At 46.9% G+C, this 24,125-nt stretch overlaps 3 protein-coding genes across 4 annotated transcripts in view; 1 reads left to right on the top strand and 2 right to left on the bottom strand.

Annotated features, from left to right (window-relative positions):
- Positions 1-23,337, bottom strand: part of LOC108152764 (putative dipeptidase CPC735_014430) — an 81,622-nt gene extending 58,285 nt beyond the window's left edge. The window contains exon 1 of the mRNA XM_017282336.2: positions 21,701-23,337. Coding sequence (XP_017137825.1) covers positions 21,701-23,128 — 1,428 coding nt within the window. The 5' untranslated portion in view covers positions 23,129-23,337. The remainder of the gene's footprint in view (positions 1-21,700) is intronic.
- Positions 5,920-8,423, bottom strand: LOC108152766 (succinate dehydrogenase [ubiquinone] flavoprotein subunit, mitochondrial). The gene has a single exon (XM_017282341.2). The coding sequence runs from the start codon at positions 8,321-8,323 to the stop codon at positions 6,377-6,379; it is 1,947 nt and encodes a 648-aa protein (XP_017137830.1). The 5' UTR covers positions 8,324-8,423; the 3' UTR covers positions 5,920-6,376.
- Positions 11,203-20,943, top strand: LOC108152765 (T-related protein). Of its 2 annotated transcripts, none has more exons than XM_017282340.2 (7): positions 11,203-11,629; positions 16,359-16,695; positions 17,366-17,486; positions 18,882-19,025; positions 19,091-19,886; positions 19,956-20,325; positions 20,380-20,510. In XM_017282340.2, exons 2-7 carry the CDS (start codon positions 16,364-16,366, stop codon positions 20,387-20,389), a joined length of 1,773 nt encoding a protein of 590 aa, XP_017137829.1. In that variant the 5' UTR covers positions 11,203-11,629; positions 16,359-16,363; the 3' UTR covers positions 20,390-20,510. The 2 variants fall into 2 exon arrangements, with proteins under 2 accessions (XP_017137829.1, XP_017137828.1); XM_017282339.2 differs by having other exon boundaries at positions 11,204-11,629; positions 20,420-20,943.
- Positions 23,338-24,125: the final 788 nt, after the last annotated feature.

Genomic DNA, 24,125 nt, shown 5'->3' with positions numbered 1-24,125 from the left:
GAGCATACATAATTTAGCCCCCTTCAGCACGCACTTGTGCAAGATGTGCCTGCAGCAAGATGTGGCAACGGGGCATTTGGAGATTGTCAAATGTGGCAGCATACCAGCAGCAGCAGCAGCAGGCGCTCTGTGAAAAATGCGAAAAACTTTCCCAATAATTTGCATACTTTTCGCCGCTGCGAGGAAAACTTTTGCGAGAGCCGCGCACGCACCGCGGTGCACCGGTCCTGGATCCTGGGTACTGGCAATGTGGAAATTAGAGCTCGCGCGGGAGATGGGTATAAATTTTCACACTTTTCGCTCGGGCAAACAAAATTAACGTGCAGCAAACTTAAAGACACGCCCCTTTTCCACTTGCCTTCGCCTATATATCTGTTGGCTGGCTTGCCCCAGAAACCGCAGTGCCAACAAAAAGTTGCACGAATGCAAAAAACCTTCTGCAAAAATGTCACAAAAAGCATTCGGGCCTGGAGCTGGCGCAGGTTCAAAGGGACTAAGAGTAGTTTCCTGTCCCGGATCCGGGTGCCCTTGCCACGTCTGTATCCTTCAAGCTGTGAAAAGCGACAGCATTTTTACGGCAAAGCGCGTACTTTTCCCCGTAGCCGCCACTCGTAGTTGTGGTTCCGCTGCCGCTGCCTCTGCCGCTCCATCCTCCTTCCACCTCAACCTCCTCTGTCTCCTCCGACAACTTGGTGGCTAAAACGACACGACACGACACTCCAGTGGTAGCACTACTTTGGCCACATTACGGCGGCAACCAACCAAGACTCTTCCGCGGCCAGCCATCCCTTGTAAAGTAGTGGGTGGCCGGCCAGCTTGTTGCTTCTTCCCCGTGGCCAAACTGCAATTAGCAATACTCCCGCTTGTCCGAACCAGATGCGAAGGTTTCTCAAGCCGAAGCACGGCTCCCTCGAAAGTTTCTCATTTAAAAGTATTGTCAAATAATTAACAACATTGCAATAAGTACTTTCCGGCTCTTCAGACATTCATTGAAGCAGGAGTCAGGAGTGGAAATGTGATCATTAAACTGTTCGTTCGACAGTTAGAGATAAATAATTGGGAAAGTTGCCAGAAAATACTCCACTAATTGATTTCGAGGTACCAGGCAACATTTTTAGATTTTGAATTCCAATTGTCTAATTTTTAACACCCCCAAAAATACCCAATCAATTAGGGGGCTGCGGTTCGTTCTTGGTAGCGATAATGTTGGTCGAGGTCCCACATTTCTAATGTGAGAATTTCGCCCTCGGCTTCTATGGGAAATTATACAAAAATGTGGCATGCATACCCGAACATTTGCAGCTGCTGCTGCTGCTGCTGCTCCGGGTGAGATGGGTAAATAAAACGGAAAACAAATGAATATAAATGGGAAACAAACCAGGTCCTGGGTCCTGAACTGAATGCAGTACAACGCTCCCACGAACGAAGAACGAAATTGCAACAGCATTTAGTTGCTTGCTGTTGCTGCTGCTGGCTCTGGTTGCAACTATCATTGGCTGCTGTTTTTCCTGCTCAGGGAAAGGACCATTAATGGAAATCTGCTGTGCGAAATTTGCTTGTTTCTAAGAGGGTATGGGTCTACGGTGTATGGGGCGTATACGGGCGTTTTAATAAGGCAGTTGCAGCTGGTCAAAACAGGGCAATGGGAAGTAGCTTTAACTCCAGTCTGTCCGGACTTCAACTCCACCTCAAAGTCCGTGTGCAGGAAAGTGCTCACATTACTCATGCGCCCCGTTGGCCAGCACGTAGGAACGGAAAGTTCAGAGAGCCAAAGCAAACGGCAAAGCTCAAGAAAAACACTGCCTGGCCATAATAAAATGATAAATGAGAACGTGTACTTTAAGCTAAATGCATTTTAATTTGAAAAACGGCAGCAGTCTCTCCCTGGACTGGACAGCACAGGGCAGTGCAGGGCACGACAGGGACAGGGACAGGGCAGGCAGGAGTCGAGGCCCGAACATGAGACTTGGCCGACGTCCAGGGACGAACACAATGTAGATGGAATAGTCTGGGACCGTTTGCTCATTTCTCGTGTTTGCTCTTAATTATGCATTCCCAGCTAGGGCATTGAGAGATTTTTTTTGTTTCCCAGCAGTCCGTCATCTTATGGAGGCAGTTTTCCCGACGGACTCGTTTATCCAAAACTCATTTGACTCCAAGGAGAGCAGAGCAAACGCAAGGCATTTCCAATAGTGTCAACGCCAAGTGTGGGTACAATCATCAGGACTTTCCGTCCAGCACCTTCTGGGAGGGGGCAAATATTGTCGGATACAACAGGGTGGCGGACAGCCTATTCAAATTTACCTTTCAGCCTCCTTGCCTTTCACTGGAGGTCGAGGAGTGGCCTGGATAGTTCGATTTCTGAGTTTCTGGGTCTCCTTGCTGCTGCAAGAAGGGTCGTGCTCCCCAGCAGAAGCAGCAGAAATTTATAAACTTATTTTTACCTTCACCTTTCGGAGCGTGTTTCAAAAAAACAATGCATATGAGTGCGCTCAAACTTTACGTGTTGAGGAATAACGTTTTGGTAGTTCTTTGGTTTGTTTAGTCCGAGCTGCATCATTTCAGTTGGAAGCCTATTGAAGACTTCCATAATATTATAAGAGTTGGTTCGGCTTAAATACTATATAAATTTAAATAAATTATTTCCGCTATAAACGGCCGCTACTTAGAAAGATGTTCCATTGGGGATAATAAGAATAGAGCAAGAACAGTATCTAGAAACATGTTTGCCATATTATTTGAGGAGAAGTGTGTATGGGTAATATCTGTAGGCAGGAGGAGGTGTATGTTGGATATACTCTATACCTATACCTATGGCCACCGGCCACAAAGAAAATAAAATTAATGATCGTTAGTTGCGTTCAAAGCAATTAAATGATTTCTGAAAGAAAGGGAAAACTCGCACTCATACAAGCCTCACATTTCGAAGTCACGTCACTCACATTGTCCCATCTTGAGTCACCTTGCACTCTGGCATATCGTATGTATAGTCTTTGCATACTTTCGAGCATCAATCTTTTGAAATAGAAAAAACCATATATAAATTGTATTTCCATGGCATGCTTTTGGGCTTGTTCGGAAGAAATTGATTTTCCACTTGTGTCTGCACAAAATCACAAAATTCACTAAATTTGGTTTTTGGATTTGAGCATCAATTTACGGGAAAGCGTACATATGTACGTGTAAGTACTATCGCTCACACACACAGACACCGGGTATTAAATTTCCCGCACATCTGTCCCTCCCCGAACGTAATCGACTGGCTGCATATTGAAGACCCCCAGACAGGACGTACCTGAAAGTAAATAAAATGGAAATAGAAGAGAATTTTATTTTCGTGTGGAGTAGAGTGTATAATTTATTAATAAATCAAATTCATGCAAGCAAAAGTTTTGAAAAGCATTGTCAGCCCCGAGCCCAAAACCCCAGTCCCAGTCCCAGCTCCAGCTTCAGCTTCTGTTCCTGCTCTGGGAAAATACCAATACCGAAACTAACCCAAAACGAGCTCAGTAACAAACGAACGGAAACACTGCAGTTTGAAATAGTCGGAATAGTTTGTTGGAAAAGTGGTCAAACCGTAGAGAAATATGCCGAAATTGTAGGCATTTTTCAGAGTGAAGTGCCTTTGACTCGGTTTAGGCGCAGAGCCATTCTAATGAAAATTATGATGCGAGTGCGGATACGGATACGGATACGAATGCTGAGACCCAAACGAGTAACTGATTGAGTCAAGGGCAACATATAAATGATGAACCACTCAACTGGCCCCCGGCCACGGCACAGACATTCCCTGAACATGCCCTGGACCAGAAACTCGATGTTACTTCAAATGCCATGCGGAACACATTCCGTTCTGCTATTTTATACCCCTCCAGGGGCAGTGCAGTGCAGGGGCAGGGGCAGGGGCAGGGTAGGACAAGGGCTTAAGCTGAAACATTTTGTTTTGCAATGAAGTGCAGAAACAACTTCGAGAGCTTCAGTAAACTTTACTCCTTACTGCACGTGGAGACCCTTTGCTTTGCTCCTTGTCGCACCCGCAACAATGGCGGAAAACTGGAATGGAGGGAAAGGCTAAAGGAAAAGCAAAGTGATGCCATGTGCAGGAGAAAGAGCCACAGCGGATCCACAACAGTGGCTGGCTGGCTGGCTGGCTGGCTGGTTTCTGTCGATGGTCCGATTGTCTGTCTATGTCCCTGCGGCAAAAACTCGAAATTGGATAATAAAATATCCAAAGAGAGATTAGATTTCCTCCGCTTCGGTTTGTTGTCTCGAGGGATATGAATGCCTTGATTTCTAAGCATCTATTGTTAGTCAATTCTTGAACTAAAACTATAGGTACATCATTTAAATAAATACAGAGCTGCAGCCAAAATTCTATAATTTTAAGGAACAATTGAAGGTGAATCTAAGACTGTATTTAAGACTCTCTGAAACACTCGGCTTGAACCTGAAACCCCAGCAGAAGCCAGCAAAAAGAAAACTTTCTCATACAAGGAGACATCCACAAAGTTTTGAGCAGAACTTCAACTTTGCTTCTCACCACTGAAATCTTTTTGGTTCTTATTCAAAAACTTCATTTATAAATGTCCCGCACCTACGCATTTCATTTCTTAAAGAAAAGGCAATTTTAAAGTGAAAATATTCCACATTCAGCGTGAGAATCATCACATTATCATACATATATCATCATTTGATACAAAGTAGGGTTCTAAAATTATTCAGACTAATTTCGAGAAAATATGAACAATAACTACTTATGTATATTTGAAACAGTACTTTTCTCCAGGTAAACTATTTCGTGGCAGATATGGCTTCCATTTGAGTGGTCTTATACAAATCCACGTCCATTAATGGCAGCTTGGAATAAACAGATTCAAAATCCCAGAAGAAATCATTTAGCCCAGTAAGCCTCTTTGAGCCTCTGTAGCCGACATTTGTTGCCCTTCCATTTGAGAGGAAGGTTGAGTTGGGCAAACTATTTTTTATGACCACAGGGACGTGCACCATGTGGCAATGGGGGTGCGGATGGGCGGGTGTGCTGATGGGGCAGGCGGTGGGAGCATCATAAAAATAAATGAAAAGGTCACTTTGTATTGGTTGTGGGACAATTTAACACAGGCAAATGTGTATGCAACTGTAATCTTTCTGTCGGTGGCAGCGGCAACAAAATGAAATGGCAACAATTGTGTACAGACACAGACCTACAAACACCCTCTACCTACCCCCACTCCCACCTCCTCACAGATGCCACACGAAATAGTTTGGCCTGTCCTCCGGAGGATGGGGATCACCTAATGGGGATTGTAGCCTCTTGTTGCTCGTCTAGGCCGAGTTGTACGGCTGTTTTGTGCGGTCCTGTTATGTTGCTGTCCTTTCATTTGCTGTCCACACAAACGCACACGCAGCACACACACACACACACACACACACACACACACAGATTCATAAGCCGTAACAAGCGCCATTATTATTGGGGCCACCCAAACCATCCAGCATCCAGCATCCCATTCATTCCACCCACATGTGGCCAAATGAACATGTTAAGTTTTCAACAGCCATAAATTATTTCTTTACCAGGCCAGGCACTGGCACTCGGCTTTTTCTCTATGCTAAATGCCCCTAAATGAATATAATTTATTGTGGTCATTACGGGGGTGCTCCTCGTTCTAGGATCCTCTTTCACAGGCACTCCTACAGTTGCGGTCATAATAATAGTTGGCCATTTCGAAATGGTATTTCGAACTTATTTCAAAACATTTACACATATTAATTTTATCCCACAAGGATGCCAAATAGGTTGAGTACTACTCCATTATGCGTTTGAAAAAAACACAAACAAATTGAATTGAAAGGAAAAGATTTTTTTGAATGGAGAATGAATACAAAATGTAATGCTCAAAATCCGACTTAAGATGGTTGATAATAGATTATTCTAAAGCTATATTATTCTGCCCCCAGCTGTGTATTCAGAAATCATCACCCAAGGACCAGGCGTTGCTTCTTCAGAGGGTAATTATTTACTGGCAGGCATCTGGAGCAGTCAGAGGCAGAATCCATTGTCTGGTAGAGCTTAATCTTGGGCAAGACCTACGAACTAAGACGACTACCTGTAGGTCTTCTTTGCAAAAATCCAAAACAAAAACTTATTTTAAATTAAGAAATTATCTTATATGCAGGAGAATACTAGGATGACAGTCGGTGGAGTGTATGAATCGTAGGAGCTTATGTTTTGGGGCCTGTTCTGACATACCCGTCGGACTTGCATGGGCTGGTATTTATTCGTAGTGTAGTTTTGAATTTAACCAAGAAACAGAAGAAGTGTGTAAATGTGTGTTTAGTGGAGGAAAATGTGTAACATGTTTGTGTTACTGGGGGACTAGTAGGTGCGTGGAGCCGGTGGGATCGAGGCCAGCGAGTCGTCGAGGGTGTTGTCGATGACCTCGCGGTACTTAATGGTGGCACATCCCTCGTCCCCCTGGGCAAAGGTTAGGGTATGCTTGCGCCAGTGTTCCTCCAGTTTCTTCTTCTTCTGCCCCTCCAAGGGCTTGGAGTAGTCAAACTCGTCCAAGCGAACCTTGAAATCCTCGCGGGAATGGGACCCGCGCGACTCCTTACGGTTCTCCATGGCGGTGATGATGTGCACCGCATTGGCCAACATGTTCTGCAACTCGAGGGTCTCGACCAGGTCCGTGTTCCACACCATGCTGCGGTCCACCACCTTCACGTTCTTGAATTGCTGGCACAGATCGGCCACCTTTAACATGCCCTTCTTGAGCAGCTTCCCCTCGCGAAAGACGGCCGCGTGTCCGGTCATCGTGCGCTGCAGCTCCATTCGGATCACAGCCGTAGTAGTCTTGCCGTCGGCACAGCGAAGCTTCTTGAAGTTGTCCAGCGTCTCCTCGGTGGCCTTCTCGTCGACGTCCGGAGGAGTCTCGCCCGGGCAATTGTTGGAGGCGATGGCCAGGGCGCACGAGCGCCCAAACACAATCAGATCCAGCAGCGAGTTGGCGCCCAATCGGTTGGCGCCATGGACCGAGGCGCACGATGTCTCGCCACAGGCGTAGAGGCCCTCGATGGCCTGCTCCTGGCATTCCTGGTCGACAGTCACCACGCGACCCATAAAGTCAGTGGGAATGCCGCCCATGTTGTAGTGTACGGTTGGCAGCACCGGCACCGGCTCCTTGGTCACATCGACTTTAGCGAATATCTTGGCTGTGACCACAATGCCTGGGAGACGCTCGTGTATGATCTTCGGATCGATATGGTGCAGCTGCAAGTGCACGTGATCCTTCAGCGGACCGCAGCCATTGCCGGCCAGCACCTCCATGGTCATGGCGCGTGCCACCACGTCCCGGGAGGCGAGATCCTTTGCGGTGGGGGCATAGCGTTCCATGAAGCGCTCCCCCTTGGAATTTAAGAAGAAACCGCCCTCGCCACGCACACCCTCTGTGATGAGGCAACCAGCGCCGTACATGCCTGTAGGATGGAACTGCACGAATTCCATGTCCTGAAGAGGCAGCTTCTGGCGCGATATCCAGGCATTGCCGTCGCCGGTACAGGTGTGTCCCGCTGTTGTCGAGAAGTACACGCGGCCACAGCCGCCGGCCGCCACCACCGTGTTTTTGGCAATGAAGCGATGCATGGTTCCGTCGTCCAGCTTCCAGGCAAGGCAGCCAGCGCAGCGACCCTTTACCATGATCAGGTCCAACACGAAATAGTCGATGAAGTAGTGGCACAGATCGGCATACTTAAGCGTCTGCCCGTAGAGCGTGTGGATGAGGGCGTGGCCAGTGCGATCGGCCACAGCACAGGCACGACGCGCCACACCGCCCTTTCCATAGCCCAGGGTCTGGCCCCCGAAGGGACGCTGGTAGATCTTCCCATCCTGCTTGCGGGAGAAGGGCATCCCGAACTGGTCGAGCTCGTAGACTGCGTTCTCCGCCTCGCGGCACATGTAGTGGATGGCGTTCTGGTCGCCCAGCCAGTCGCTGCCCTTGACCGTGTCGTAGAAGTGGTACTTCCAATCGTCCTTGTCCATGTTGCTCAGGGCCGCATTCACCCCACCCTGGGCGGCCACCGTGTGGGAGCGGGTGGGGAACAGCTTCGAGATCAGTGCCGTCTTGAAGCCCTTCTCGGCCAGCCCAAAGCCAGCACGCATCCCGGCACCACCAGCTCCGATCACGATGGCATCATACTTGTGGTCGGTCATGGCGTAGTCCTCCTTGCAGGCGCGCATCGCAGCAGTTCCATGAAGGCGGCGCACGTGGATGGACCAGAGTCCGGTAGTGGAGCGCTTCAAAAGAGCGACGGAAAGAAGTCGCATTGTAGAGATCGTTGAATAAACTGATTTCTTCCAGTTGATTTGTTCTCTACAAGTTTGATTGCAAAAGCAGGGAGTCCTACCTCAGGAAAACCTATAAAAACTATAAAATCCTGCCTGATACTTTTGGATAAGCATCTATCGAGCACAATCGAGCAATTATGCAAAGTACACGTTCCATAGCATAATACTCGTGTATTTTCAGACTTGACTTTGTTTTGCCAGCTGCTGTTTACCAAGTAACACCATTCCCGATGAGCTTTAAGCTGGCCATTTCCATGGAAATCCTGCAGCAAGAAGATGAGCTGCGCAGCCCACATTCGATGGTGATGTCTATGGCCGTAAATATAGCGATGGCGATGGCGATGGCCCAGAGCAAACAAGAGCGGCTCGGTTCGGTTCGGTTCGGGCCTGGCCTGGCCTGGCCTGGCAAACACACTTAAGCGAGCTCTGGGCCAGGCCATATGCAAATGGGTCTGGGGTCTGGGTCTGGCTCCGAGGCGGGGCAAACATAGCAGCGGCCAGGCCCCGGCTGAGACCAGGGCTGTGCGAGGGCCCATCGGATAAGAGGGCGAGCGGAGAGCGAACGAAAGACTTCAAACACGAACTCTATTTCCTATCTCTCCGTGTGTTGTACTCGCATCGCCTTGGCCACAGAACTTGGATTTTCCGACGGCTAATGGCCCTGTTCCGCGGCAAAGGATATATTTGCGTGTCCTGTGCAAACCGGTAGACGGTGGACCATTCGGGCTCTTGCGTGTTTGCGTTTATGTGTTTACAACGGACCTAATTGAGGCGGGGAAATTCGCTTAGGCGGCCATAAAATCGGATTGTTTGCAAACACGCGCAGAAAGGACGTAAAGAAGGGCCATAAAGGCGGCACAAAACGCCGCTACAATGCCGTGCGGTGAGTATTTAGGGCAAGGCCGCGCACCGTGAAAGGGTTGAGACTGTGCAAACTGCGTTTCCGCGTAATACCAAATACCGATCCTCTGGACGGGGCTCTTAATGAAAGTGCCGCGCCGCACCCGCGATCGCTTTAATGAATGGCGGGCCGAAAAGGTAGCCGTCACGGGTGCGACAACTACATGAGTGTATTCCATTCGATTCACTTGTGTATCTGCCAGATTCTACATTAGACACTGGATATTGGATATTGGCCCTCCTCCCCATCTCCCCCTCCACCATTTTCATGTATTTTATTGAACTTCGGAGTCTGTTGATTTTTCCAATTTACTCGCGGGTTGTTGTGGACCCCAAATCGATAGCCATAGACATATGTATGCTGTTTGTCTTTCAGCGCCACAGAATGCTCAACTTTTTACCATTCCCATCCCATTCCTTCGGCTCATAAATGGAATTCAATCCGTGGAGTGTACTGGGAGAGGCGCGTGATGCTCTGAAACCACGAAAAAGCTATAAATACTCATAGTTGAAGAAATGAAAATACCTACGAAAATACGTACATATATGAATGTATATTAAATGTATTCCTCATCGAATCGTATCGAATCGAATCGAATCGAATCGAATCGAATTTTAAGTGCTCTTTTTCCTTCGATCGGTCTGAGGAAACATCAAAAAGTTGCCCGTAATATCGGGTTCAATTAGCACTCGAATTAAGCGAAAAACGAGCAAATAAATAAAACGTATTTTTAAAGATCTGTTTTGACTGATTGCCTCCAAGGCAGTCATGGGAAATTGTGGACCGATTCTGATTGTCTTGGGAAAATCACGTGGGGACAGACGATTCGGGCATGTTCGTCAGCTAAAATATACCAAATATTCCACGAAAATCCGATAATATTCAAGCCACAGTTTTTAAACCTGTCTCTTAGTATAATTTACGGAATTCGGCAATAGCTTAAAGTGTTAAATAATGTCGGATCAATCAATCATCAAATCATATCAAATGAAACAACAAATGAAAAATCCCTAGAATTGTAAATTGTTCTCTAGATAATTGGTGATGATTAATTCGGTATCCCTTAGAAATTGAATAATATTTGGCGGAGTACAGTCATCACTTACTAACTTTACTACATACTAAATATAGTTGTTTGAGTTACAGCCTCATCCCGTTCCGATTCCGATGCAAAAAGCTCGTTCAACCGAGACTGGTCACGCACAGCCTCCAACTCCGCCCCATGCCGGGTGCCCTGACCGGGGCCTTCTCATATTTTGGCCACATACACAAACTGACATACGCGGTCAAGTGTTTACAACTCGAAATTCAGTTGAAAATTCAACGAAACGACCGCTAAACCCGTTTCGGACGGAACGGACCCCAAGCCGAGACGCAGGTCCACAACAAACAGACACCCATGGAAAAAATACAAAGTTTTAATTGGTTGCGCAAACAAAACACACACAAAACGAGCGTCTAAACAAATCAAAGCCAGTCGGCGGACAGCAACTCCAGTTTTGCCCCGTCAGAGGGCATTTGAGCGAGTATCGTATTCGTATCCACTCCATCCAGCCATTGAGATCTGGGCTCTCTTTCGCTCGCGGTGCGCATTTGAAACACGTTTCACTTAATTTTTGGCGCATGCAGTGCAGATCCAGGCGTCTCCTTCGGGGTGGGGATCTAAGCTAGGACTCGGCCGGTGCACAGAGCCAGCGACTCGGCTCGAATGATATGGCATGGCCAAAACCTGATGGCTAGGAGCCTACCTGTTGCCAGGGTCCCCAGCGATGGCGGCACAACAGATCAGAGCGAGATGCGAGATCCCGCGCAGCGCGCTTACCTGTTAGAGGTGTGGCCTAGCCACCGGACCGGTGTCCGATTCGGCCAAAACGCGTGCCAGAGCAGGACAGCTCTATGGCCGAAGAGAGAGTAGACAGAATCACGGCCGAACACGGCCCAGAGCAATAGAGGAAGCGGCCCGGCCAGGCCAGCGAGCGCGGCTTGGCTTGTGATGGTGGAACAAATTAGCACCGATCGTCGATCATTAGCTCGGGAACTGTGGCAACGCAAACACACGCTCGGCGGCGAAAAACTCGGCGACTCGAAACGCAAAGCAAAAATAATAAAGAAAGAAACGCGGTATACACGGCTGTCGCGGCTGCCTGTCCTCTTCTTAACCGATCTAACCGATACGGATACTGATACTGATACAAATCTGATCTGATCTGATCTGTCCACATTTTTTTTGCGCGTGAATAAAACCAGAACAAGCCCCCGAGGACTTTGTGATTGTGACCAGCTAGTGACTTTGTGAGCGATCTGAGATTTGACATACTTCAACGAGCGCTTCTCCACGGGATTACAGCAGATACGCCGGACAACGGCGGAGTACAAGTATATATGTAAGTGGATCAAAAACTCTTAAGCTATAGTAGAGCATAGCCATTCTTTGAGAGACTTAAGGTAAAGATAAAGTATTCGCTGTTTTCCCTATCTTCCTTAGATATACATTTTCTGGTTGGTCACTGAATTAATTTTATATTTATTTCATATCAGAATTTCAATAGAGACTCTTTCAGAAAAAGTTTTTGAAATATCAGAGTATATGGATCTATAAAAAATTAGTAAAAATCTGTGTAGAATAACGATTCATTCAGAAATATACAAAACTTATAATATCGTTAGCCATTGCCAAACAATGTTCGGATAAGGATGGATTTTTGTATTATTCTAAAAAGCAAATTTGATAAACTGATGCATAGAACAAATACTTAGTGAATCGGTCAAACAAACAGTTTAATTATGAACATTGATTTGCGATCATTCAAAGTTTATAGAACGCACAAAGACTAGTCGCCAAATATCAGAAATCTTATCATTCAACACAAAGGCACCACGCACAAAATGAATTAAAACTTATGTAAAGTTTTCGTATCTTTGTAAATATTTTCGAATATCACTTGAACGTCATATCAGTTATTTTACTACGAGGTTATGCGTAACATATGGTAATTTCCAAGGAAAGGAGGTCCACCGCACATTTCCATATGCTTTTGTACCGATATAATTTTCTAAATTTATTAAAATTTAAATATTTTAACCAATTGACTATTCATTTCATTAACTTTGATGTGAAACCCTATTCAAAACAGCAAAAGCTCATTTATTTTTCGGTATTTTAGGGTCATGTTTTTCTTTCAATATTATATCAATATATTGTAAATGTTTTATGTATTTTTAATTATTATAGCTAAACAAAAATCCCAGAAATAGCGGCCAATTTCGGCCAAAGTTTTCAAATTATTTCCATTTATTACCTCAGGAATATATAAAAGATAAGGGTACATTGTGAAAATTATTCTCAATATGCTTTAATTATATGCAAAAGTATATAATCTTAATGAATGGAATATTAAGTTCGCTATCAAAAATCTTCTTAATGCTTCGAAGTCTATTAATTTCCATGGCCGCTTCCATCCATGAATATCTTTAACACTACAAAAATGGCAGGGAAATAGATTTATCTGTAACTCTTAATGTTGCTTAGAAAGAACATTATATCCGTTATTCGAACGGTGAATTGGCAAGCCTATTTAAACGAACGTGTGAAAATCAAATGCCAAATCTAAACAAAACCCCAAGAGCACCGAAGATATCACAAAACACACAGTTTTTGACACTTGGCCGAAGAAGAAGTGCCCAAAAGCCGCGGGCCAGCGACAAAAACGATCTCTTAACGATCCTAATAATATCTCTAATGACATAAAACAGCAGCAAATCCGATATTCACACGCAAATTAGTAGGGACATAAGAATTCGCAGGCCAGACAGAGACAGGGCCACCGGCACACTCTTAGATGGCCGAATACGGCGTGCGTCGGATCAAGCAGTCAATTACGACGCATGTGAAAATTATCCTATTAAATGCAAATCGACAAAAAAAAAGATTCCCATAAACCGACCCAAGGAAGCCAAGCCGTACTCCGCCCCCGCGCCGCTACAAGAGGCCCCAAGCCCCGTTTAGTACTTGACAAATGCTCACTAATTAATTACAGTTTGTACAAAATTTTAGTACGCCTCTCATAAAGTGCGTCCGTCCGTCCGTCGGCGCCATCACACTTTCCGGACTGTGGCTGTGTGCAGAAATCAAAAGTGCGACACACTCCCCCCACACAGTTTCCTGCCTAAGGTGACAGCTCGAGTGTTCCTCTGGTCCAGGAACAGGAGCGAACAGGAGCATGACGCTGTTGGGGCAGGGGCAAGAGCCCGACCAGGGTCCAAGTTTGAATTTGGTTTATTTTCATGTCAAGTGGTGTGTGAAATTTAGCAAATTTGACTTAATCGCCCTCCGATAAGCTACCAGCGTCCGGCCGATGACACTTGTCGGCGCCGCCCCCCGCCCGGATCCTTAGCAGGTGTGAATAGCACCCGATACATAATCCTTGTGCAAATCGCGAAGCGGAGTGAATGAAGCGATGTTCAGGATAATAGGATAACATTGGTATAATCGGAAGCGGGAGAGCTGTACGAACCTATACTCTTGTCTTCTCCGTCAAGAATACTGCGAGTGCCTGTTACTATCTTACTTCCAGCTCTTACTGTTAAAAAGGACTCTCCTATGGGCTAACGATTTTAAGATTCGTGCACTAAACAGACGGCATGGAATAGACACTTGATATAATGAACACTCCCTCTAAGCAGAGATAGAAAAGAATAGTTCTAAAACCTACACTCAAAGAAAAATGGCAGAAAACGAACAAAGGAAAACATCCATATTTATATGATGTATTCGGTATTTAAATAAAAATTAAGTAAAATTAAATAGAATTCACTTAGCCATAAATGTATTCAAAGGTCTTTTTAATACAGCCAATATTCAATCTGGATATGAAACACTTTAATATGATATATGGCAATATTTAAGTTATGTATGGAAGATATTTATTTTAAATATGAAAACACATTCTTTTTACAATTTCCCCTCTCGGATCTAACCTACTGGTATACATTTTTAAACCGAATTGTAAATATTATAGTTGTTCTGGGTTCTTTTTGCTCTGGGTTAGTGCTTTTTCGATACTTAAATAGTTCCGAGATATGAGGAATTTTCCCTCAGTGTAAGAGTCATAAGATTCGTTTGATGTATGGCCTCTAGGCACTGTATCTTCAGTACGCCGTTGCCATATTACAAAAGGTTCGGTTCGATTTCGTCTAGCGGCGCATATTTCATACGCAAGTCCAAAAGGAAATAAAAGAAAAAATAGAAGAAAAAAAACTTTCAAAGAGTCTGAGTAAATATCAAAGTCACGAAATCATTCAAAATCAACAAAAGCCAGCAACAACAAAGCGGATGGGGAAAGAGTCCAATACAAACCTCAACTCAACCCGTCATGGCAGCCATCAAAAGTCGAAGTATAGAAGTATGTAGCCACGCCACACAGATATAGGCAAACACACAGATACTCGCACGAGGAGACAACACACAAAAACAGCTTTTCATTAAGCTTGGCGATGCGATGGAGCTGCCGCTGGAGATGGTGGAGTGGCGTGGAACGATGTGGAACACAAATACGAGTATGTACGGGAACGTGTGGCTGTACAAGACCCATAGACCCCCGGACAAGGCAGAGCAGGGAACAGCCAGCTACGACAACTACGATACCGCTGTCACGAAGAGTACATTTTTATGAGCTCTTTTATGTGGCACATGAGAAAACACCCAGTGAATTGGGTAAAAATTATAATAGTGCCCGTCTACACCGCAAAGTGCATTTCGGGAAAATAGATATCAGAAAATGCAGATAATTTAATCTTTCTAAAAATTCGCTTAATCGAATACAATCAAGAGAAAAGGAGCATTCAACCGCAGCAAAGGAATCAAATGAAAATAAATCAATAAGTCGACTAAATAATAATTCATATTATTTAATCTGTTCGACTTAAAGAAAATAACAACTGAAGAAGAGGCTTCAGATTAAAGAGGCTTAAGAGAAACACTCTTGATTGATTTGCCTTTTTAGCAGGGATTTGGCTGATTGATTGCACAATTGATTTTATGTATATCTCACCTCCGAGCCCCTGGGGCAACCTGTTCGGGTGACACCTTCAAATTAAATGTCTGACAAAGCATCATTTGGTTTTCCTCTTTCCATACACTGACGTACATGTATGTATGATTGAAGATGGCCAAAACACTTCTCAATAAATCAAATTTGGATACCAGACAAGAACAATAGCCAACCCGTGTGTGGCGGGGGAGAGGGAGAGGGCGGGCTATAAAAAAATCCTAGGAATGGGAATGGGGCCGTCGTCGGCATTCAGCATCCAATCTTCGGTTCGGTCCAATAAAAACACACACAAAACAATTAATACATTTTGTTAATTTATGATTACAAAACATTGCGAGAAACACTTTCGGTGCCCAGAATTTAGACATCACTGAGTCGTCCGACCAGATTCGAAAGGAGGCCTCTTCCGCAGAGAGCAACAACTATGACCCTGGCCCCGACCCCGATCCCGGTCCCGGTCCCGGTCCCGGCGCAAACAGAGGTGTTTGTTGCCGCGGCCATAAATAAAAAGGGTGCCCGTTGTTTATGGCCAGCCAGCCAGCATCGCAGACCCGGCCTCAGTCAGAGTCTGGGAGCGAGTCTGAGTCTCAATCCCAGTACCAGAGCCAGAGCCAGTGCCAGTTCCAATCCCAATCCCAATCCCACTCTCAGTCCCAGGCATGGCTAAAGTGTGCAATATAATTAAAAGCCGACAACAGAGAGCTGGAGGAGCATTCTTCTAATGCTCCTGGGATGGTGCTGTAAAGGCATAAAGCCGACACTTCGTCGGCCAGGCGGGTGAAATGGCTTTGATGTAATGCACAGTGCACACTGTCCATGAGGTGATTGTACGTGTACTGCACAGGCTTCCAGAACCTCAAAAACTCAGCGAGAAAATAATTGATTTTGGGATCAGGGAAAAGCTAAGTAAATAAAATACTAAAACAAAATGCAATGTTAAATGTAAAACTATTCATTAAACAAAAAAATCCGCAGATCTTGGGGCATTCTGACTCATCTCAGTATGGTTTTATTTGGCGATTAGCTAACAATTGTGTTCTCTTTTTCGAATTCCTTACAACAGCTGACATGACAACATCTCACATCTTGTCCGCCGTGGATCCAACGACCGGACTCAATGGCAATGTGGCGGCAGGCGGCGGGGCCGGATCGCCACAGCATGTGACCCACAATGGACATGGCCAGGGGCACGGACACGGCCAAGCACATGGGCACGGACACGGTCAGGGACACGGAGGAGGCGTAGTGGCGGTTGCCTCTGGGCCCAGCGGCAATGGCAGAGCAGGCCCGGGCAGTCCCAGCGAGCTGGACCGAAACCTGCGCGTCTCCCTGGATGACCGAGAGCTCTGGCTGCGCTTTCAGAACCTCACCAACGAGATGATCGTCACTAAGAACGGCAGGTAAGTGAGTCACCAGATCCGCTCCTTCCATTTCCCTTCCCCTCCCTTTTGCAACCGCGAATGTGTTAACTGGTTTTCCAATGCAAATTGGCAATGGGTTTTGGCGCTTTTGTTTTTTGTTTTTCTGCTGCTGCTGCTGCAATGGTTTTCCATTTGGCGCTGTTTGCGACGGGTCATAATGAAGCGTTAACGTTTCGCTGCTGCCTGGGGACACAGTCGTGCACATATGTACTCTCGCGGGTACATACTTCTCTGCTTAGAAATATTTACCAATTTACGGACGTAGTACACATACATAATCGTACAGTCGCTGTGGATATGGTTGTGGCTGTGGCTGTGGCTGTGGCTGTTTAGAACGGGAAGCGGGAGGCGGGAGGCGGGTCTGGCCTGGTCAGGTGCTAATTGGCACGGCCCGGCAACAGCCGCCATCTTGTACTAATTGTTGTGGAACAGAGCGCGCATGGACGCCGCGCATGGCCGTTCCAATATTTGCCTGAGACGCAGTCGCACTCGTAGCCCCAGCCATCGGATCGGGTACTCCGCAAACACGCACTGGAGACCGAAGACTGGAGGGCAATCTCTTTGGGGCAACAGTTTAACAGTTTCGACTGTGCTACTGTTATATAACTGTTATAATTACTAATTACTGTTTCATCTGTTTGACATGCAGACGCATGTTCCCGGTGGTGAAGATCAGCGCCTCAGGCCTGGACCCGGCGGCTATGTACACTGTTCTGCTGGAGTTTGTGCAGGTGGACTCGCATCGCTGGAAGTACGTCAACGGCGAATGGGTATGTATTGATCGAAAGGCAGGGAACTCAAACTCAAATGGAACCCGCTCTCTGAAGAGTAGAAACCACTTCAGAGAGATACAATATTGAGCTTTTATTTAATTTTTATTTTTGATACTTAAAATAAAAGATACGGAGTAACTCTTATTTGTAGCTTTTAAAATACAAATAAAATATAATTCTTTTTTTTTACTTTTATTGAATAATAAATCGTATGTGTTATTTCTCATTTTTATAAAAAAAATAAGTGTTATTTTTGATTTTTTCAATACAAATTGCAAAATATAAGTTTTTTCTGATATCGCTAAATATGATTAAAATATGAATTTTTTGTATTCCATGTTGCCGTAACATATTTCCTTCACATTGATTTATTTAGGTAAAATTTGCATTCATAATTATTATTTGCGGTCCCTGATTTAAACACATTTAATTTATTTAAAGGATTTTTTCACACTGCATATATTAAATCAAAGTATAAAACACTTTCAAATATATGTAGACTAGGGCCCAAGCTCCTTGAACATTTGCTTCACTCGCTCCCGCCGATTTGAATAGAACATCGGACAACTACTTAAAACTATTTTGGACAGCAGTGAGATATTTAATTTAATTATGCAATATATTTGAAATGATTCTACAATTTCCACTCTCTCGGAGCGAATCTATTGGTATAAATCAGCGATAGTAAATAATACAAAATTTGTTCAATTAAAAAAAAACAAAAAAAAACTCACTTGTAATGGGCCTAGAAAGAACTGATTTATGTGTATAATCTCTGCATTTCCGCCTTGATTTTAACATTTTTTAATTCAATAATCATTAGTGTTGAGTAATTTTATAAAACTTAGACCACAATGATGAACAAAATTAAACTCAAAGATAATGATTATTTAATGATTATTATTTATATGTTTACTCAAAAATAAAACTCAAATTTAAATAATGAAAAAATCTTAGGGAGTTAAAAAAAGTATGCATATCTGTACTAATTGGGGTATTCTCCAAAATCTTCAATAAGAAATAAAAAAAAAAATCATGTCTACAAATTGGGCTGCTTATGCAAAAAAAAAGAAGGGATTTTGACCATATTTTCATCAAAATAAATACATACGTTTTCAATAACTTAAAACTTGTTTAATGTGTTCACCTTGGCACAATGCATAAGGATATGTATCTATAATTTGTATAAATTTATTCTCAGCTCCCCAACATTTTTCCATTGAGTTTCATTCAAAACGAATCAATATCATTGAAGAAAAACGTACAAAACTGAAACCATAGAATTTGTATAATATTACGGTCCCAGATGTAAATCGTTCAATTTAAGCGTAAATAATAAAATGTCTGACAACAACATCAAAACAAATATCATCATCACATTATATCTTACAGGTTCCCGGCGGCAAGGCGGAAGTACCTCCCTCGAATCCCATCTATGTCCATCCCGAGTCCCCCAATTTCGGGGCCCACTGGATGAAGGAGCCCATTTCGTTTGCCAAGGTTAAGCTGACAAACAAGACCAACGGCAACGGGCAGGTGAGTGATCAGGAATTAATCCTTCTCAGGCAAACCAGAGCTTACATTTCCATGTCTCCACGCAGATAATGCTTAACTCCCTGCACAAGTACGAGCCGAGGGTGCACCTGGTGCGTGTGGGCTCCGAGCAGCGGCACGTGGTGACATACCCCTTTCCGGAAACGCAGTTCATCGCCGTGACGGCATACCAGAACGAGGAGGTAACCTCGCTCAAGATCAAGTACAATCCCTTCGCCAAGGCCTTCCTCGACGCCAAGGAACGACCGGACACACTGTATCCGCACGACACCCATTACGGCTGGCTGATCCCTCCACCCACACACTATGCCGCCGCCGCCGCTGCCGCTGCAGTGGCTGCCCCGCCACCATTGCCCCTTGGACAGAGCCACAGCCTAGTAGGCGCCAACACAGTGTCGTCGGCAGCCACCTCGGGATCTAGCTGTGATCGCTACGGACGTTCGCTGTCCAGGCCCAGCGTGGCCTCTACCACCCGCTCTACGCCCTACAGCAGGCCACGGGTTGTCTCCGGATCGGGCTCTGGATCGAATGGCAGCGCCGGCAATGCCTCCTCCTCATCGCCGCAGCCACCGTCGGCCCCTCAAACACCCACCAGTCTGCAGTCGGTAACGACGGGATCTGTGAGCACCAGCGTGAGCAGCAGCAGCAGCGGAGCAGGAGTCGGATGCTACGGCAGCGCATACTCGCAGTCGGGCTTCATGCCAGTCCCAGTAGAGGCCAGTCCCACGGCCTCGGTGTTTTCGTATCCCGGCAGCTGGCAGAGCAATGGCAACTACTGGAACGCCACGAGTGTGCCCGGCCCCATGCCCATGAACGTGTGCAGCAGCAGCCGCAGCACCATCTGTGAGTAGTGCGCTGTCCCAGTCCTTGTCCCTGTCCCGAAGAAAGACATTATCCCTTTTGTCACTTCAGCCACACACAATTCGCCATCGCCCACGAACGGATCACCGAGCTACACGACTCCTTCACCCAGCTACACTATCCATCATCTGACGCCCCATGGCCATCAGTACAACATGGGACAGACGGACCTGTACGGCACAGGAGTGGGTGCTACTGGAGTGGGCACTTCCCAGGCGGCGTACGGAGGCACGCACCAAATGTACCACCCCACGCCCACCTCGCCCACCCACCAGCTGTATACGAACGTGCTGAATGGCCCGTCGGCCCTCAGTTACCCCACGGGCGGGTGGCACAACGGATCCGGGGCAGAGTACGGACTGTATCAGAATGCAGCAGCAGCCGCCTACTACCAGCCGGAGTACATACCGCTGGAAATCGGGTAGGTGTTGGGAGTGCCGGGAACGGGAACTTTATCCACTTATCGCTAAAGTAGTTATCAATGATTCCCCTCTCGAATCGCGTTCTGCTTACAGCTACGCCTCCCATCCTCTGGAGCCCGTGGACGTTTCAAAGGCGCTGGACGATCCGCAGTCCGATATGTACAAGCCGAGCGAGGAGCACAGCTCGGTCATTACCCTGGAGTGCCCCGGCTCCAGCCTGAAGACCGTGCAGCACAACGACATTAAGCTGGAGTCGTCCTCCGCCTTGGATCATCACTCTGTGGACAGGGGGGCAGTCGTGGCCAGTGCCAGTACCATTCCAACGGCTGTGCCCACCTCAGTGGTCACTGCGGTCAGCGCCGACACTTGGACGCCCCTGACTCCGCCCCAGAGCACGCTGCAGTGATTGGGAGTCGCAGAAGCAGACGCACAGTCCCAGCCTTTAGACGCATGACCCCCCCCAATGGATATTCAATCGTATTAGATTTAAAAGTTATACTCTATCAGTCCCTAATGCATATCCCAAGCCCACTCTTATTGTAGATTTACTTACGATGTAAACATTTTTTTTTTCCTATAAAGCCTAATCAAAGTACTATCTTTAAATGTCTGAATAACCATCTGTGTATACCTCCTTTGTGCATGAACCCAGTGCATATTAGTACAGAATCTTTAAGGAAGAAAAGATCGGCGAATCACAACAGGCGGTCCCGTATCTGAATTGACAGCTTTTAAACTAAAAGTCGGACAATGAAGAGTGTAAGAATGCCCCAACTATAGTTGGAAAAGGAAAAGAGGGAGATACCTGCTGGCTCTTTGTTCGACTCGGAGGAGTATTCAATTACTTGGAAAAAGTTCTCGCCAACCTGGATGCCTCCCCATCACAACAATGGGGCACTTGACGCAGTTGCATCCTGCAGCAGCAGAGCATAGGGCAGCCCCAAGTTGATCTGCAAGCAGCAATCTCTCCCTCTGCCAGTCATGAACTCTGGAATTCCCTCACAAAGAGCCATGATGGTAATCAGTTTAGCTTCAACTTATATGAAAGCATTAGGAATTGTAAGAGGTGTGGGAGCTGTAAAGCCGGACACGCCGTTTGGTTGAAGAAGCGCAATTAAAATTACATGCCGGAATCATTTGCCGGAGAGTGCGCACGTGAAGAGCGGCAACTGCAGCAGCTGCACGGCATTAGTAAGGGGGCTGGATGGAACTTAAAATACTCTTTCGCAAAGGTGAATAGAGCATTTACATACATGCTTATGTTTACCGCAAATATCGTGTACTATTCCCAGTTAAATTCGATTCCCATCAGTAGTCGGATGAAGGTTTTTTCGAAGCTATTAAATCCAGGTTCTGGGCTTCGCTTCCACTCACCTGATAGTCCATCGAGTTGCCATAGCCCATGTGATTGCAGGAGCACGAACAGTGCTTGATGTGCTGCTCCAGCTCATCGTCCATTATAGTGTTGCCCCCCGGCAGACCCACACCGAGGCCGAGGCCGAGAGAGGCGTCTAGCTGGTGCTGGTGATGGTGGTGGATGTGCTCCCACTCCCGCTGCTTGTAACGAGCCTCCATTGTCTGCTGGTCCACAATCTCGAGCGGATTTGTGGTCAGGCCGTTAATCTGTTGCTGTACCTGTGGGTGGGTCTGGGGTTCGCCCGGCCAGTCGAGGGAGGCGGACTTGAATATCCTACGGCTGCCTACCAGTCCGCCTGCCAGTGTGGATTGCATTGCTTGGCCCGGGCTGTTGCGGGGACTGTTGTTGTTGCTCTCTTCCACTGTTAGGCTGCCACCGCGTATAAGCGCGCCACGCTCGAAGCTTTTGGGCTTGTGGAAAGCTTCGTAAGCAACAGTTTCCTCCTCAACGTCGCCGATAGGCTGGTATCGCCTGAGCGGAGCTGCTACTGGGGCTGGGCCACCAGTTGCTGCTGCTGCTGCTGCGGCCGTGGGAGTCACTGTTACCGCCGAACTCGCAGCGCTCAGCATCAGCCGAAGCATCTCGTTGGAGTCCGCCGCTGGCAGGGGCACGCTGCAGGAGCCCGTCTCTGTGGCACTGTCAAGAGCATCCGACTCCAGCTGTTCCGTATTGAGATCGAGATCCGAGGCGGCGTTCGACTCGACAGGAGGCTCGGTACCGTGCTGTTGCTGGCGTCGAGTGCGCTGCCCGATTATGGAGGCGGCCGTGGAGTTGGCTCCGTACTTCCAGTAGGTCTTGCCCGTGCCCGCAATCCGCTGCAGCTGGCCTGGCAACGCCAGGGGAGGCGTTGCGCTCTGGTTGGCCTGCCGCTTGCGGTCCTGCAGCTGTTGCAGGTTCTTGAACGTCTTCCGTACCGGCTGAGTGTGATGCAGCGTGGCACAGCGACGCATGGGGGGCGGGGTGTAGACTGGCGATACACTGTAACTGTGGGAGTGGCGCGAGGGCGATAGAGATCCGCTGGATTTGGCGCCAACGAGGCGTGCTCTCAGTTTCTTACCGAAGCCCCCGCCTCCGCCCCTTGGGGACAGCGAGTGCGCGGAGAGGGAGAGGGCGCGCGTGAAGCGTAGTCCGGCCAGGCTACCGTGTCGTCCACCGGACTGGTGCTTGGCGGCAATCAGCTGACACTCGTCGATGGTGGGGAGCTTGAGCAGATGTGGATGCAGCTGGGCGTAGGTCAGGGCTGGCTTGGCGCTGGCACCGACACCGGCACTGGCACCGACATCAGATGGCTCAAACAGATTCCTCTGGCTGAGGGCCAGGAACTCGCGCTGCTCCTCCTCCTCGAGCGCCTTCAGCGCCCGCAGGTCCCACTCCCCGGAAGTCATGGCTTGCAGCGCCCGGAAAGATTCGCAGTTTCCGCCGAATCTCGCATTCGCCTTTCCGCATTCACATGCCGCGCGTCGCTCGCGGTCGCGCAAAACCAGTTACCGTTGCCTCACGAGGCTATCAGCGGAATGAGCCCGGCCAGGAGTCAGTCTGGTGCTTTATAGCGGCAGGACGACAGGCTAACAGCAGGATAACAGCATCAGCAACAGCTGTGGATGCCAAATTGAGTGTGGATACCAATGTGGAACGTAAGTGACCTGCCGTAACATTTGCGCCGAACTAAGGCAGTGGGTCGCAATGTTAACGCTTGTTGAGCCTCTCCAGAATATTTCACTGTTAATGTTGATTTTAATGTTAATGTTAATGTTACTGCTCTCCGGAGAAGAGTTCGAGCCGGATGTGGATGGGATGATGGGGTGACGGAGCGACAGTGAAATATTCAACTGCATTCATTTAGCATCCAAGGCAATTTCGCAGTCGCCAGAATGATGCCGTTGCCATTTTTGTTAACCTCAGCATCCCCATGGCTGACACCAGTTAGCACTAGCAGGCACGGCCACACTTCTGTGTGCAGCATGTGTAGCACTTGCACATGTGCCACATATATCCTCCGGAGTGCGCTCATCCTTCATCTTGATGTACGGCCATCCACCTGGATGAGTGGAGGTGGAGTGGAATGTTGCTTATATTTCTGCTGCTGGCTGCATCTGCATTCCCCCGAATCGTGTTAATGAAATGCAGGCTGGCCCTCTAATTTGCATTATATGCAGATCGGGCAATGTGCAAATACTATGCCAGCCACATAATTTCTATGAGGCATGTTAAACAATGCAAGAACGCAATACATTCTTCAGATAAATGAAACCCAACAAGCTCTGACTTTTATAATGAATCATCGTTCTTTCTTTCTTATAGAAGACAATACAAAATATTAAATTAAATTTAAAATTTATAAGTTTCAATAAATTTAGAAAAAAAAATAGGGACAGAATTAAA

This window comes from Drosophila miranda, chromosome XR (assembly GCF_003369915.1).
Source record: "Drosophila miranda strain MSH22 chromosome XR, D.miranda_PacBio2.1, whole genome shotgun sequence".
In the NCBI taxonomy this organism is placed as follows: Eukaryota; Metazoa; Arthropoda; class Insecta; order Diptera; family Drosophilidae; genus Drosophila; species Drosophila miranda.
The sequence above is the reverse complement of the archived record's forward strand: the minus strand, read 5'-3'. Positions and strand labels throughout refer to the sequence as shown.